The sequence below is a fragment of the Colletotrichum phormii genome, assembly GCF_030913505.1.
Source record: "Colletotrichum phormii strain CBS 102054 chromosome Unknown BDP81scaffold_7, whole genome shotgun sequence".
NCBI lineage: Eukaryota > Fungi > Ascomycota > Sordariomycetes > Glomerellales > Glomerellaceae > Colletotrichum > Colletotrichum phormii.
This window is the reverse complement of record NW_026851449.1, coordinates 2,034,443-2,050,966: the sequence shown is the minus strand read 5'-3', so window position 1 is coordinate 2,050,966 and position 16,524 is coordinate 2,034,443. Positions and strand designations below refer to the sequence as shown.

General features: G+C 54.2%; 5 protein-coding genes across 5 annotated transcripts; 3 read left to right on the top strand and 2 right to left on the bottom strand.

The window, feature by feature from the left end:
* Positions 1-63: 63 nt before the first annotated feature.
* On the bottom strand, positions 64-1,186 carry BDP81DRAFT_393147 (uncharacterized protein; the record flags this gene model as incomplete). Its single annotated transcript, XM_060587801.1, has 3 exons — positions 64-596; positions 684-747; positions 803-1,186. 3 exons carry the CDS (start codon positions 1,184-1,186, stop codon positions 64-66), a joined length of 981 nt encoding a protein of 326 aa, XP_060447174.1.
* Positions 1,187-2,592: 1,406 nt separating this feature from the next.
* Positions 2,593-4,511, top strand: BDP81DRAFT_316153 (uncharacterized protein; the record flags this gene model as incomplete). The annotated part of the gene is made up of 2 exons (XM_060584150.1): positions 2,593-3,771; positions 4,104-4,511. 2 exons carry the CDS (start codon positions 2,593-2,595, stop codon positions 4,509-4,511), a joined length of 1,587 nt encoding a protein of 528 aa, XP_060447173.1.
* A 105-nt stretch (positions 4,512-4,616) lies between these two features.
* On the top strand, positions 4,617-5,084 carry BDP81DRAFT_460148 (uncharacterized protein; the record flags this gene model as incomplete). Its single annotated transcript, XM_060593623.1, has 1 exon — positions 4,617-5,084. One exon carries the CDS (start codon positions 4,617-4,619, stop codon positions 5,082-5,084), a length of 468 nt encoding a protein of 155 aa, XP_060447172.1.
* A 668-nt stretch (positions 5,085-5,752) lies between these two features.
* On the bottom strand, positions 5,753-7,227 carry BDP81DRAFT_209497 (GTP-binding protein rho2). The gene is made up of 5 exons (XM_060582648.1): positions 6,873-7,227; positions 6,617-6,695; positions 6,524-6,529; positions 6,270-6,461; positions 5,753-6,200 (listed from the first exon to the last, which is right to left on the bottom strand). The coding sequence occupies exons 1-5, from the start codon at positions 6,905-6,907 to the stop codon at positions 5,910-5,912; spliced, it is 603 nt and encodes a 200-aa protein (XP_060447171.1). The 5' UTR covers positions 6,908-7,227; the 3' UTR covers positions 5,753-5,909.
* A 7,881-nt stretch (positions 7,228-15,108) lies between these two features.
* On the top strand, positions 15,109-15,291 carry BDP81DRAFT_285918 (uncharacterized protein; the record flags this gene model as incomplete). The annotated part of the gene is made up of 1 exon (XM_060583029.1): positions 15,109-15,291. A coding segment is annotated over one exon (183 nt), but the record flags the coding sequence as incomplete, so codon positions are not given.
* Positions 15,292-16,524: the final 1,233 nt, after the last annotated feature.

Sequence of the window (16,524 nt, the reverse complement as noted above, 5' to 3'; positions counted from 1 at the left end):
AACCTATATCCACCTCTTGTAGACACACCAAGCCCCCAGAAAATGCGGCACGAACCTCACATTCTAGTTCTCAAACCCAGCATACAAAACCTTCTCCATCATCCCGGCCGCCGCCCCAGCCTCGACCTTCGCCTCAATCCCACAATCCCCAAACTCCTTGGCCTCCTCAAAAGCCTGCTGCCAAAACTCCCATCTCCTGAATGAGAACCCCGCGCGGCCCTTGAACCGCGGTCCGCACTTCCATCTCTCATCGCTACTGCTACTCTTCCTCGCCTTCTTTCCATTGGGTTCGCCCGTTCCCTCACTCGTCGCCTGTTGTTGACCTTCCGACGGCGACGTCGCCTCAGACGTCACGGAGAGATGATACAGTCTCTGACACGAGTGAACAGCCCACTGCGCAGCAGCCATAAGCCGCGCGTCGGCACCGTCGCGGTCGCTTGCGTCTGACGAGCGGCGGTCCTCGAAGGCGGTGCGGAGCTGCTGGATGGCGTGGTCTCGGCCGTCGATGAGGTTGTAGGACCAGAGGAGGGAGGCGAAGGCGTTGAGGTTCACCCAGCGGGTGAGGGTTTCTATCCTGTTTGTGGATTGGTACGGTGCTTTTGGGAGTTTTGCTTCATGTGAGTAACCGTGATCCTTGAGAGATGTCTTCAGGTTTGAGATTTGATGGCAAGTGTAAGACTTACAGGTCATGGAGTCTCTGATGACTTGGTCAAGACCGTGAAGACGACTTAATTGCTCGAAGCCATTCTACGAAATGAATTAGAACCAGTAGTGTATAATCAAATTCAACGTTGGAACTCACCACCATTACCGTAGCCGTTGTTCTAGGCGATAGAGCTAAATGGTCGAGGATCACCACCAGATCCAGCATCGCAATGTTCCCCGAAGGCGTCTGCTGCGCCAACCCCACAAACAACTTCCACACTGACTTGAGGACATCGTCAGAAGGCCGATGTGCCGGCAGTAGGCCCGTAATCTCAACCGCGACTTTGTGTAGCCTCTGCGGGTCGTTGGTCTCCGACATAATGGCCCCGCGAACGGTTTCAAAAGCCGCATCGTCGTCGAACGATGAGGCGTCTGGCGTGTGCCTCCATCTTCCGACTGCCATGTTTCCTCCAGTCAAGTCGGCCAAGAAGTCCTCATGATTGTGAGCGTGCACAGCGGCTGGGTCGAAGCGAAAGCTCATGATGAGTTGCTGTGGTGGTTCTGGTTCGGGCTCGGGGAGACGCGGAATCAAGATCGTGGAAACTTCGGGAAGAATTCCGGTAAACACCTAGAGTAGTTCAGTTGGACGTCCTTTTGCAGGTTCTGTGACATTTGCTGCTCCGAGTCAGGGATTTGTGCCCCAAGCTTCTCTCAAGAAATGATGGGGTCTTGATTTCCAAGGATGGGAATTTGGGAAGAGGAAGCATTGACTTTAAGATAGCTAGCTTTTTGGTTGCATGGACATTGACATGGAAGAGTGAGTTTGATGGTAGCTGTATCCTCGGTCTCATCACCACATGAAGCCGGATCTACTAGCTAGTGCGCCGGTGGGTTATGTGGGGAGGCGGCTTGCACCGGCAAACCGGCTTTTGGGATGGATCCGCGATTGAAAGGCCCTCACGTACCAAAGAAGCTCTCCGTTTGTCGGGATCAGAAAGCCGCTAGATGTGATGGCAGCTTTTGTCAGGCACTAACTCAATTAGAATTACTACCATCGGCATAGAGTCTCCATAGTTGGTATTGGATGCAACAGAGTAGTGAGGGCTGGTTGAGCCTGATGCCGGGGCTTTGAGGGTGGCCTGAATGTATGTTGCCGGCAAAAGGCTTTGATAGTTCCAATCAAGGATAGACATGAAGGTCTCTTGGGATGCGTTCTAGTTGTGACAATGAGATGCCTTTCTTCATGGACCACAAGCTATTTCTCTGCCCCTACGAACATCAAGCGATGGTTAACGAGGTTCAGAAGGTCAACTTTGACTTCACCCTAGTGCAACATATACTTTGAGGGTCTTCCGTGACAACCAAAATCTACTGATGGGCAAAGCAACAGGGTAGCAGGAGAAAAGGATCTGGGCAGCAATTCCAAGTTGATGTCATTGACACCAGAGTGAAAGATGTTGTAATCGACGACCTGGCCTTTCTTATAGTGGTTGTGGGCGGCCTGATCTAGCTGGAACCACGCCCAGTCTTCGTGATTGATCCAATTGAATGACGCCCATCTAGCAATCATGTTGAATACCACGAATGGATGAGATAATTTGACTTGGTAGAAACAACAGTGGCGCTTCGGTGCCAAATACCAGCCAAACTGGAAAGCCATCAAGTGCCCCGAGGGCCATCCACAGCAAGGCAAGAAGTGGTAGTATGGTCTTTCTCCGAAACGAAGGACCTATTGAGTATCTCTCAAGACGGTTCCTGCTTCAATCCGTCAAGCCTGTAAACTCGACAAGAACAGAGCCGACTGTTAGCCAGCTCCATCATCACCTTTCTCTTTCTCGTCATCATCCTTACAAACCATCAGCATCATCTTCGCAATCATCATCGTCACCGTCGCTAGCATCGGCGACAACACCGACATCCCCTAAAAAACATCTAATAAACCTCATCATGTCCTCTTTAGGCCTTCCAGGCCCATTCAACAGACCTCCGGGAGACGCCAACCTCAATCGGAACTGGAACGCCTTTCTCGACAAGCACAACCTCCGAAGCATCTGGCAGACAACCCGTGCCGATATCAACGACCTCTGCAACACCGCGCTCTTGGCCTTGCAAGTCTCACGGGGCCAGCAGATCGCTATCGAGGACTCCATCCTCGATCTCTGGGATCGTATAGGCCTTACGGTGGACTACCTCAACCCAGATGCGAACCCATTATGGAGGGCTGATGAGCAGCTCGTCAAGCCCACGGCACTGCGGCTTCAGGAGCAGCGACGACGCCTCCAGGTACAGATGGACATGTGCCAGAACGAGGTCCACTGGGACCAGGTGTGGCTCGAGCTAGACATGAGCAGCAATCCACCGACTGCACTGTCTAGAGGGGGAAGTTCCTCGTCGGTCGTCTCTGACGAGGATAAGACGCCCGACGAGGATACGGGTCTGAATATGCAGGAGACGGGGGAGGCGGATGGACAAGAGAGTAATATACTCAGGGTCGCCAAGTCGCTGAGCTACACGAGGTACTTCCTCGGCCACGCAGCGGGAGACCCAATCTTCTCCTACGATGGGCGGGACTTCGCCTACCGTGGCCGGGTCCCTCGCGACCCCAAGGAAGACGTACTGCGCTTGCAGATCCTCCTCCCAAAGGTTCTCGCACAGCTCGTCACCCTTATCGCGTTCTCCCCCTCGTCGCCGTCGCCTCTTGACTTTCCGGAAGGGTGCACCGAGATGCTCAACTGCGTTGACACCCCATCCGACGAGCTCATCTTGAGGGTTTGCTTCTCTTGGATCTTGAAATTCGGTGAAGGCCTCCCAGCGACATACGCGTACTTCCTCGGCACCAGTCCAGTCGTACAGGAGTTTGCCTGGCTCGCCTGGGACATCTGCATCGACGCCAACGAGCTCTGGTCCAGAGATACAACCCGTGACCGCATGAGCCTGATGAGAAGCCTTGGGCCCATCATGGAACTCTTGTCTTTCGATAAGACTCCGGTATTGGTGTCACCAGGTGTGGTGTTAAGTAACATTGCGGAATTACACGAAGCGGAGGAGGAAAGGGAGGCCAAAGAGCTCGTCTTTGAGCAGAAGGAGTACGACGTTGCGTTGGTGTATGATGCATCAATTTGCGAGGTAAGCCAAAAAATTTTTCGAATCGCCAGGCCCCTTCCTTCCTTGCCCTCTTGTCGTGAAGGATGGTTTGTATGGGAATTGGGAATGGTGTAGTTGATCATGGATGGCTTCCCATCGTACGGATACGTACCCAAACAGGGTCCGCTAGAATGTCACGCCATGCAGGGGACTCAACTCCCCCATCCCATCCACCTGACTCCCATCTCTGCAGGCACAAGCCAACTTGCAGAGCCCGGATAAACCATCCTCCATCTCCCATTCCCCATTCCCAAAATTTCCCACCAAGCTTCGTCGATTGACCTTCATCTTACTAACGACGCTCCCCTCGGCAGTCAATCAACGGCCTCTATTCAACTTATACGGGAAGACACCACCCCGACGTCGGCGCCCTCTTCCTTCGCATAGCACCGCCTCAATTCCTCCTCGACAACGACGACGACGTGTTCGCCAACATTCCGATCCCCGACGAGGTCATTGCCGCGCACCACCGAATCAAATTACGGCTCCTCGACGATCCAGAACCCGAAGCCGAACGCAGTGCTGTAGTTGACCACCCGGTTGTATCTGCAGACGATATCCAACCCGAGATAGTCGTTTCAGGATCCACGCGCAGGAGGCAGCGTCAACAGCAGCGCATAGAAAGGAACGAGACTCCCGCCGAACCTCCGCTTAAGAGACGACGAGGTCGTCCCCCAAAACACCGCCCGACACCTCCCACTTCCGATCCTGTCGCCGATTGATACCCCAGCCTCGACTCAAGCTGTTATTCAAGCTAAATCATTCCCAAAAACACAACCATGGCCTCCTTCGCACCCCTCCGCAGCGGCCTCCGCCAAACCCTCACCATGTCAACACCCGCCGCCACGATGGCCACCACGACAACCCGCTCCCTCTCAACCACAGCCCCCCTCGCAGCCCGCAAAGCCAAGACGGACAGCATTATCAACCCAGAATACATCGCTCGCATAGCAAACATCCGTCAGCACCTCTTCGCCGAGGCGCCCCCGGCGCTGCGCATGGCCCGTAACCGTCACCTCCGCCATTGGACCATCCACCGCGCCTGGCTTCTTCTCCAGCGCCAGCAACGCGAGGCCCGCGAGAGAGAGCTCCTCCGCATCCAGCAGAGTATGTACACCGCCAACGAGCAGCTCCGCACCAGTGCTGGGCCGGGAACCAGGGAGGAAGGGTGGCTCTACCGCGTCGCTCAGGAGAAGAAGGGCATCTACGGGCCCAGTGCAGTGCCTATTGAATACGCGCGCTACCAGAGTGAGACACCTGCCCGGCAGGCGTGGAACCACGAATGGAAGCGATAGACGTGTTAGTTCTGACGCAGGCAATACTGGGAAAGTATAAGGGGGTGGAAAAAGGAGTAGTGGATGAGAGGGAAAGGAGTGGACAAGTCGAGTCTGCTCATTGGCCGTACGACTATGTTGAGCTCGACATCTCGTGTCATTCCGCTGTAGCTGTAGCATACTGTCTGTTGTATGAAGTAGTGTATAAAATGGAGAAAAACAACACATGTCACTAATCAATGTTTGGAAAGCCTCTTTTTAAACTTTTAATCAGTTTTATTGCGTGAAGTGACTGCCATTTCCCGTTGACAGGGAGCAGAACGGGGATACTCCAAAGCTCCAAACACCAGCTTTCTAGTTGTTGAACTTTTGGCTCGTTCTATAGTGTGCTGTCCTATTAATACAGACAGTGGAAAAGAAAGGGTTAGTCCCTGGATTTCCATAAATACGTTTCCGCTGAGTGTTTGCGCTGTTCCTGCTGTTTGTAACGCCGCTGAGGGGAAGAAAAAGAGAGGATTAAAGTTGATTCGCATGCTTTTTGCGATTGTTGTAATGGTGTGACCAGGCGAGCTTGCTGAGAGTACCGACAAAGTGACGTCCACCCTGACCTGTTGTGTGCCTTTTGGGTAGCCAGCCGCCCAATTGTGTGTGTGTGTGGGAGCTGGCTCGTCCTGTACTTCTTGGATCGAACCGGCGTGGTTTTTGCAGTGGCTTGCATTCTCATGGTTATGTGATCCAGCCTGATCACTTCCGCAAATTTCGCCCAGGTCTCCTCAGTTCGCTGTGTCGTGCCTGCACTCATTGTCGGTCGAAAGGCAGAATAGAGAATGACGGGGGTAGCTTCCTTCACAGAATAACGCAGCAGCCGCCTCCCTCGCCCTTCTCAAAGGTCAACAAGGCAGCACGAGTAGCGGCCTCAAAGACATCGTCGACACCCTCGCCGCTCAGACTGGAGCATTCAAGGTATTTCCGTGCGCCAATCTCCTTGGCAGCAGCATCGCCCTCTTGATGTGTGACGAAGCGCATCGACTTCTTTCGCATTTCCTCAATTGCCACGGGATCTTCGCGGAGATCCTTCTTCAAGCCAACAAGAATGATGGGGACGCCTTCGCAGAGTCGCGTAACCTCCTCCACCCACTGTAGCCCAATTGTCAGCTGCCGGACCGTAGTTTCGTATCAAGGGACGAGGCTCGTTTCAAAACCCACCTTGTGCTTTACGTTGTCGAGGGAATCAGGCGTATCGATGGAGAAGCCGACGAGGATGACATGAGCCTTGGAGTAGGCCAGGGGACGTAGCCGTTCGTAGTCCTCCTGTCCGGCGGTATCCCATAGCGCAAGCTGCACCGACTTTCCATCTACTCTGCAGTCTGTCACGTAGTTCTCGAAGACGGTAGGAATCTAGGGGTCAAGTCTCGTTAGATTTCGTTCGTCGGGGTGGAGGAGTCGCTGGTGGTACTCACGTAGTGCTGCAGACACCAATTGTTAGCAAAAATCCTCAGACACAAGATCAGACCACAGGGGGGGGGGGGGGGGGATTATTGAAGTGAACATACGGTAGGGAAATATCCAAGTGTGAAGACGCTAAGCAAACTAGTCTTTCCGCAAGCACCGTCCCCTACAATGACGAGTTTCCTGGAGGCAGCATGTCAGCAGGCAAAGAACAGATGGACGGGGGACGGAGATCAGGCTGCCCAGCTAAGCAGAGGCAGGCAGAGATGTTGCGAGCTTTGCGCGTGGCGAGCCGAGGGTGAACCGAGCAGCAAAGACCGATGCGTGCCCATATCGACGGGAATCGAACAAGCGACGTACCTCCGAATAACGTTGGTGGGATTTGCTGCTGCCATCGCTGCGGTTGTGGTTGTGAATCGGGCGGGGGGGTCGTAGGGGAAAGGATGGGCGACCCAAGGTCAATTGATGGGTGGATCGGGGTTCGTCCGAATCTATTTGCAACGTTGGGTACTGCGGCGTCGGGAAGGTCGAGAAGAGGCCCAAGAAAATATCGCGGGCGCTGCGATCGAGGTGTTCGACGAGGTTGTCGATAGTGGCGATCGGGGTTCGTCTTTTGGGATATCCGTACGTCGCAGGGTCGTATCGGGGGAGCGGTAGCAGCGTCGGGGGCGGAGAAGCGACGGATGTGATGTGCCAGTAAACAATGTTTATGTTTGAGGAGGTGGGTGCATGGGATCAAATCCGTCGTCTCCTTTTCGGCGTGGGTGGAGATGAATTGAAAAAGGAAATGCGGAGTGAGTAATGGGCGGATATGTCGGGAGGAAGTGGAAAAGAAGATGAAGAAGAAGAAGGGGAGAGAAGGAAGAAGCTGTGGTGGTCGTGGATTTGTGGTGGACGGCGACAGTGAGCTTAAAGCTGCTGGTGCAATTGGATTGCAAATGAAGTGAGGTGGAGGAGAAGATGCAGCTGGAAAGAAACGGACCAGAGGGTCAGTGCAGGCCGATGGGAAGGAAGGTCCTGTGCAAGAAAAGAGGCGATGTGCGGCAGAGGGGGCGCCCTTGTATTTCTCTCTGTCTCTTCGTTCCTTTACTTATTTGTCTTTCGTTCCGGGGAAGCAGCCAAGAGGGACGGAAGACCTGAACTGACGGCTGACGGGAGGGCGGAAGCAGATTGGATCAAGGTGAACAGGAACTTGGTTGAGGCCGGGCGTTGCAGCTGGCTGGGAATACGAGCTGAAGAAATTCCACGGGGGTAATCGCGCGTTGAAGAAATGGCAAGGGAAACTGGACTCAAGTATATAGGTATGTATGCCCACCCGTAGTACTGCGTAAAGCTACTAATAGGAATACCTACACAGTATGTATGTAGGACTAGGAAGAACTGCTGGAGCCGGAGCTAAATAATAGACATCCAGACGGGCCAAGGGGGATAGGAACTCGAGAAGAAAATGTGGCCCGGGGTACGGAGGACGGAGCACGCAGACGGGCGAGCGCGAGGTGAAGGCGGTATCCCACCGTTCCAATCGAATTGACTGCTTTGCCAAGCTTGTTTAGTTTCTTGCTGCTTTCTGGATCTTGGCGAGTTGATCCTTTTCCAGGAGTGTTCTCCAAGATGGGGCGTAATGGACAGAAAGATGCCTCGAGTAGAACGAGTAAGAAAATAACACAAGAATGTTAAGGGACTTTTGTAAGAGACGAGGAGAGCAACAGCCCAGTAAAGTACCTTGGCCAAGTACAGCAACCAGAATCATCTGTACTTTTTTTTTTTCTTCCTTCCAAATGTTTGCTAATTACCATACGTATCCGTACCTTGCAGCCCGCAAGAAACACAAGCCCGGGACAAAGTCCACCACGGAAGCTACCCTGAGAATGGGTGCTTTCAGTCAGGGCAGTGCGGGTTACCTCAACTCAATCCCCTCTCTGGGAGTTCTGATCTCTCTGTCCATGACGGTTGACCTAACAAAAGTGCGGTGCGCCAAGTGGTGCGTGTTGTGGCACAGCAAATGCCTTGGTACCTTTTGGTCCACAGGGAACAAGCTACAAAGGGACGATGACACGGATGGCACCGTTTCTGGAGTCGAGGCCCGTCCGGCCTAGACCCTTCACCCAGCTCCCAACTGCCAGTCCGGTCCAGGCGAGTGCTAGCCCCCCCGTCTCTTCTCTGCAGAGTATCAGTACAGACTGCCGGCATCCCCATCAGAGGTAGTCCTGGACTGCTGGTTGCAAAACGCTCTTCTGTTGACGCGGCTAGGGAGGGGAAGGCAAGCAGGTCCAAACCTCCAGGCTCCGGGTGCTAGTTCAACAGTCAATGACTCTGTCTCGCACGAACCAGTCTGTGATCCCACGCCATCATGCGGAGTGATGACAGACAGGCGGAACTTTGTCTAGTCCAAGGTACTACGGATGCTACCTTACCCTGAGCTGTCCGTTGAACTGAATTTGGCCTCGATGAGCCCTGGATTGGGAAGGGGACCGGGTCCTGGGCCTGGAGGGCTATGCTGTATGGTACATCTATTCCAGAATCGCGGTTCAATGTTCTCTTCGACGTCTGCTCCGTCTGCCGTAACAGACGAGCAAAAACGAGACCGAGACCACGAACACTACAGGTCTCTTAGAAAGGCGGCCAGTATTCCGCTTGACGTATCTACCTCTCAAAGAATACTAAACCATTAAGTTGGCAGCGACGATCTCAAATACGGGCTCCGTCCCCAAAGACACCTTTTGGACGGACGTTTTACCGCTGACGGCTGAGCTAACGTACCCGACCTCCGTGGGCGGCGCCCAGTTTTCTAAAATAAGGTACTCCCGATCTGTTTCCCTCCTGCCCCCCCCCCCCCCCCCCCCCCCCGTCCTCCGCCCCTTGTCCTGGACAATCCCAAGTTCCTGGCGCAAAGACTGTAGCTTGAAATCTTGAACAGAGAAAGAGGAAAGAATGAAAACAAAACAACCCATTCGTCGCCAAGGTTTCTTCAGACGTCGATCGCCGACTTTGACGATTCTCAGCTCCCAGCGTTTCAGGTATCCCATTGTCCATTCAAGTTCCCCCATTTCCGGAACCCCCCAAATGTAAGGTAGGTATTGAGTTGAGAGTATCTGTCATCAAAGTCATCGTCAGCTACTTACATCATGTCTTACGCACCTCCACGTTTTAGAAGTCAAGAAAAGACGCGGGAGAGAGGTGGAAACCGGTGAAGCATCAACCGTTCAAACATCGGATGGCCGTAACGGCACCGATGGCACCGGCAGCCGTATGTCTCATCCTTTCCATTCCCCCCAATCCGCCCCAAATCGTGTTAAACCGCCACCGGGCACTTGTTCCCCGAATCATGGTTCCCATTCCATCCCATCCCGCGCTCCTCAACCGTCATCCGCCACCCCTGAACTTATTAAGGCACTTACCAACCTACAGCCCATCTGCATTTTGCTTAGGTAGTCCCTTGAGTCCCTCGAGTGCCGGTTGGGAGCAAAAGGCTTGTAGGAGAAAGCCACAATCACCTTCCTGGGCCGTCCTGGCCAGTAGTACAAGACGCCCGTGCCATATTTCTGCTTCTTGCTTTGCTGTGCGGCGGCCATCCCACACACCCACCACCTACTTGCTTAGCTGTGCCGCTCTGATGGTTGTGTCTCTGTGCAACTCACTGCCATAGGCTGTGTTGCCAAGCCGTGCCGCCTTATGGTACCCGAATTCTAGACAACCCGCCCAATATGCAAGTGCCCGGAATGCCACAACGAGAGCGTCGTAAAATACGGGGAAATGATGACTGCTTACCCGGCAGTGGTGAAGCTTAGCATAACACGTACGGCTGGCAAGCTAAGTTGTTCGAATAGGGCTTCGGCTTTGACAGTTGCTGGCGCGAGGTTATTGGCGTCAAGCTCATCCAAGCAAAGGCCAAGTACTAAGTATGGCTCTTGATCATCTGCCGAACATCTTTACACCGTTGACAGAGCTTCCCCGATGAGCTGGGTTCTTCATGGCCGGGTCGAACACAGCTTGCTGCGCAGTCACTGCTTGGCAATATTCAAGCAGCTGGAATACATCAAAGTACCGGTGTGAGCATGAACCCACCTCGGGGTCCAACAAGCTCATATCGTCACCGGGGTTTCTGGAGACTTGTTGACAGAATGGCGGAGAAACGCGCCCCTTTCCATCATCTCGCTCTCGTTTCGTCGCTTCTCAGCCAACATTGTATCCGTAAACATCCATACAAACAGCATTGTGGACCCAACTTTCCGCGGTGGATCGCCGCATGGCCCGCCTTACCATGGCCGATTGAGGCTATGTTGACATTCGAGCGTTCCTGGTGGTTCTCGTGGGCAGTCGTCACCGGCCAGCCAATAACATTACACAGCTGGCCATTTTGGGAGGAACTCTGTTCGGGTTCATTGACGAGCCCCCGAGGCTGCTAGTTGCACGGCGTTCGGGATACATCATACTTGGTCTCCCTGTTTTGCAGAAAACGTTCCTGGGTCACCCGTTCGCGTGAGGTCCAGGAGAGTGGTGTTCCATTGCATCGCTGCCCGCAAAATTAGGATGCGCTCCCGTCCAGGATCTGCCGGTCACACCTGTCTGATGCGTGCACGTTGCCGAACCTGATCGGCGAGCGGGAAGTCCACAACTTGCCAACTTTTCCATGGCCTTACATTTTGGCCGGCGTTCATCGTCGCCAATATATTCTGATGATCGATGCCGTTGCTGGGAGAGAGCTAGCTAACTAACAAAAACAGCAGTCCTCAGTAGCCGCTGCCAGTTGACAGTAACCCTCACAGTATTGCACAGCCGCCGGGACGGGAATCTCCACAGGCCGTCTCCGCAGCAGTCGGTGGCCGCGCGGTTCCGGGGGTTTAGAGGCTGAAAACGCGGGATGGTTCGGAACGGGTGGGATGTCCCTCCTCCACATCCCCCGAGCGCCGCTATCGCTCGAGGTACTTAACTTTAGCTACCGCCGGCAGTCCCGGGAACGACTGCGCATATCCAATGATTCGTTTGAGTAGAACGGGCTGTTTGTTGACAGAGCCCAACCACCGCCTTAGTTTAGTGGCAGAGTTCACATTTCGAGAGGTGTAATGGTTTGCGTGTCCCTTTCTTGGCGTGCCGAGAGCTTGACGCTCCTTTGAGTAGGAAAGCCAATCGCGGCGCTGAAAGGGGTATCAGATGTTGTACGAAGGAGCTTGGGTGGAACAGCAGGTTGCGTTGCCAGCGGCTTGTGCCACGGAGCTTGTGACGGGTGTTTCCAAACAGATGACTAACTTAGTTGACGGCGAGGCAGTTTGGGAGCCGCAGGGAGCTGCCAAACTTTGCTAAGGGCGAGGTAGCTGTTGCTTGCTTGTATATAAGACCCAGTCGAACAGACACTTGGATGAGTTGATGATTGCAGACTCGGAAGGATGAAAGTCGCCTTCTCAGATGAGTTGTGTTGATGGTGACACGATCCGGCCTTTGGCCAGCCGAGCGAGCTGCTGCCCCTGGTGGTCATTGGCGGTGGCCAAGCTTCATCACGGTGAGTGGCACAAGATGGGACAAGGAGCTATCCGTATAGCTACACGGGGGTATTGAGATGACATCACGTCCTGAACCGATTCTCAGGTGGCAGGGCATCGTGGTGTTTGGTGCTTGGTGTTTGGACATTGGAGAGCGGGGCGGACCTGGCCAGGGTCGAAATCGAAATCGAAATCGAATAACTTTCCGGTTTGTCATTCCGTCAGGCACAGACGTGCCTTAGGTAAGCTGAAGGGTAAGTATCCGTACTTTGTATCGGTATTTGGTTATGTCAGCCGGGTTTTGGATCTCAACATGGGAATCCACCAAAGCCTGATCTCCAGGTTCCTCAGGTTCCTCAGGTTCCTGAGATGAGAATTGGCGCCTCAGGCCATAGGTTCAATCACAGGCAAGGCCATAGAGGTTGCAGCTTGGTGCTCTCCCCTGTGAGCTTTGTCAGCCACTCAGCTCCGCCAGCTCTGTTGGGTCCCCACAAAACCATCTCGACCCACCTCGCTGGGCAAGCAGTCACGTGAACGACAGCACAAACCTCTCACCTCTTTTGGTCTTGAATTGTGATTGATGGGACCTTCCATGAACATGAACGTTAGGTGAAGACTGTAGCCTGTAACATAGTTTAGATTAGCATAGACCATGTCGGCATAGCGCCCGGCACGTCCTTTTGTTACCAGACGTTAAATACATCATCATCATCATCACGATGGGACCTTCCATGTCATGCTTCCAGGCTGTCCACCAAACCGATCCGGGCTTCCAAGTTCCTGATGTGAGGTGAAGTGCACCCCGGGGGCGATTGGCGATTGGGTAGGGCCCCTGCCTCAGGTGCTCACCACCTGGCACTTTCCCCCTCCCTGTGATGTACCACTCCCATGTAAACCTGCCCACGAGTGACTTGGGCATGACATGCAATCCCACTCTCCCTTCAGTCCCTCCCTCCGCCCATGGCGGAACGAACAACGACACAACATCCGCAGGACAGGCCAAAGGTAGGTACCTACGTCCATCCTTTACTTTCATGATATCGGTAATGTCGCCTGGCTCACAGTGCTGTTTTATTTTCCTCATTTACCAGTTGATGAAGGGGGAAAAGAAAATCCAAGTAGCAGATACTTCAGTTCATTCAGCCATACATCGTTCCTTCTAACGAAATATCCAAGTCGTTCTTGCCCAACTTATTGTGAACCGGTCTTTCCAAGGTACCTTGAGATCCCAAGGTACCTTCCTTGGAACTTAGCGACCAACAAATCACACTGAGGTACTCATCATCGGCCCGCGCTCTGCTTGTCGCACACTCATCAGCCCCAATCAAGCCCACCACCACCAACACCACCAGCCTTGCGACTGCACTGCGATTCGTGTGCCTTTCAAGTTGAACTACCCACTATCACCCTGCAAAGTGGTGTTTCCAAGGGCAAAAAAGGAAGAATATCGATAGAAGAAAAAGGCGAAAAACAACAAAAATCATACCCTTTGCCATTTCGGCCTTCCGTGCTGCACCTCCACGGCGGACTGTTTGTTCCCTTGGCAAGACACAAGTGTGGCTGCCCCGGCGCCCCATCTCGAATAATATTCGCCTCCACCTGTGAGTCCTGCCTCATCACCACCACCCTCAGCCCGCCCAAAGCCCGCCCAGCGCGCTACATGCCGCCTGCCACTTTCGCGAGCCGCTACCCACAAACGCCCACCCAACTTCAACCACGCACAATCTCCCGCAACACCTCGAGCGTCATTGTCATTGCGAAGAGGGGCAGCTGTGTTTTTATTTTTGCTTACGCATCTTTTGACATAGCTTTACCTCCCCCAGTATCGCCTCATTCTCGAACCCGACCGACCGCCGAAATCGAGCTTGTCCTCACCTCTATCCCTCTCGCCGAGCCCGAATCCAGCGCTTACTCCCCCACCGCAACCACAACCGCAAACCCTCCATCCATCCCTCTCTATGACATCGACGTCGCTTGCTTCGTAGCAGAGACTCGATATGCCGGCCAACCATCGCCAGCCGGCAGCTCAGACGCCAGTGTCACCCAATACAAAGTCTACCGCGAGATACACAAACAAGGATGGCTCCAAGATCATCACCGTCCCGAAAGGCCCCCCCTCCGCCGAACCCTCGCAACCCTCAACTCCAACCTCGTCGGCAAGGGCGCCCAGCGTCCAGACCCTCGACACCAACGGTGTCGACCCGTCAGCGCCTACTGTGAATCGCAAGAAGCAGAAGCGTCGAGCAAAGGCTGCCGCTAAAGCTGCCGCCGAGCAAGCCGCCGTTCAACCACCAAATGGACGACGCCCGAGTCCTCCTCTAGGCGCGCCCGCGTCCGAATCTCAGGTTGCCCAAGATGACGAGGATCAGGAGTCTAGCGACGACGAACCCGAAGACCATCACTCTGCCGACGACCAACCCCATGCCAACGGCTTCTCCAAGACCAAATCCAAAAAGTCCAAAAAGAAGAAGAAGAAGAACGGAAAGAACCCGCAGCTGGCCAACAATCAGTACGACAGCGTTCCGTTTCCTCACTCTCACTCCCACTCGCCATTGACGCCCCGTGGCCCTGGTATCTCCAAGGATAAGATCTGGAACACCAGCTCGCAGGAGGAACGGGAACGCATCAAGGAGTTTTGGCTAGGTCTCGGCGAGGATGAGCGCAAGTCGCTGGTCAAGGTCGAAAAGGACGCCGTCCTGAAAAAGATGAAGGAGCAGCAAAAGCATACATGCAGCTGTACCGTTTGCGGCAGGAAGCGCACCGCCATTGAGGAGGAACTCGAAGGCCTATACGACGCTTACTATGAGGAGCTCGAGACCTTTGCGAACAACGGTGAAGGACCGCACATTCTGCCCCCTCACCGCGAATTCCCCTTGCGACCTTCACGCATTCCGTCATCCTATACAGGCCAACCACCGTCACGCGGCCGTATAGTGGAACACGTAGGCGACGATGACGACGAGGAGGAGCCAGAGGAGGAGTACAGCGACGAGGACGAGGATCTTGAGGAGGAGGAGGAGGAGGAGGAGGAGGAGGAAGACGAAGACGAAGAAGAAGAAGACGACGAGTACAGCGACGAAGACGAACCCCCTGAAGATACTCACCCTCACGATCGAGACGTTGCCGACTTCTTGACGTTTGGGAACAGCCTGCAAGTCAAGGGTATGCAGCTTCTGGACTCCCTACTCTGCAGATATGGTAACATGGACTTAGGCGGCATACTCACCGTTGCGGATGACCTCCTCAAAAACGACGGCAAGCGTTTCATCGAAATGATGGAGCAGCTCGCCGAGCGCCGCATGGCCCGAGAAGAGGACGCCAAGGAGCACTTTTCTCGCGGCTACGCTCATCCCGCCAACGGCTCTTACTCGAATCATAACCATCCTCCTCCCGAAGACGACTATGACGACGAAGACGAGGAGGAGGATGAGGACTATGATGACAGTCAAGAAGAGGAATACGAGGATGAAGAAGTGAGCTCCTCTCAATACACATATGACCATAAACACTCGAGTACTGAGCATTACTGTTGTCATCATCAGGACACGATGACCGAGGAACAGCGCATGGAAGAGGGTCGTCGCATGTTCCAAATATTCGCCGCTCGGATGTTTGAGCAAAGGGTCCTGACAGCCTACCGAGACATGGTTGCCAAGCAACGCCAGCAACAGCTCATCGAGGAACTCGAGGAGGAAAACCGGCAAAACGCTCAGAAAAAAGCCAAGAAGGCCAAGGAGAACCAGAAGCGCAAGGACAAGGCCGCGCTAAAGAAGCAGCAGCAGGCCGAGGAGAAGGCGCGAAAGGAGGCTGAGAAGGCCGCCGAGGAGGCCGCTCGACTCGAGGAGCAGCGGCGGAAGGTGGAAGAGCAGAGATCGAGAGCGGAGGAGAAACGTCGAAAGAAGGAAGAGCAGAAGCGACTCGAAGAAGAAGAACGCCTTCGCAAAGAGACCGATCGGCAACGTCGACTCCAGGAACAGCAAGAGAAGCGCGCGGAGCAAGAACGCAAAGCGCGGGAATTCCGCGAGACGACCCAGAGGCTTAAGGAAGAAGCACGATTACGCGAAAAGGAAACCCGAGACCAGAAGGACAAGGAGCTCCGTGAGCGTAAAGAGAAGCAGGAACAGGCCAAGCGCGACAAGGAGGCCAAGGCCAAGGCTGAGAAGGACAGCAAGGACCGCATCAAGCAGGAGGAAAAGGCTGCTCAAAAAGCTGCCACGGTTGCTGCTGCTCCTATTCCCATTCCCACCTCAGGCCGGCGACTATCGCAACACCCAGTACCGATTCCGACACATCCGTCCAACCCAGCATCCTATGCATCTCCTAAGATACCCGTTGCGACACCGGCTCTTCCCAAAGCCCCGACACCAATCCGTCCCAAGTATGCCTCTCAGCCCCTGGAAACCAGCTTGCCTGAATCACAAGCTTCGCGATCAGGCTCTACTGCCAGTCAAAACCCATCGCCACACCCTGCGACACCCGGCCACATGAGTCCTGGGCCGATCGGTTCAAGGAAGACCAGCGTGGCAACATCAAGC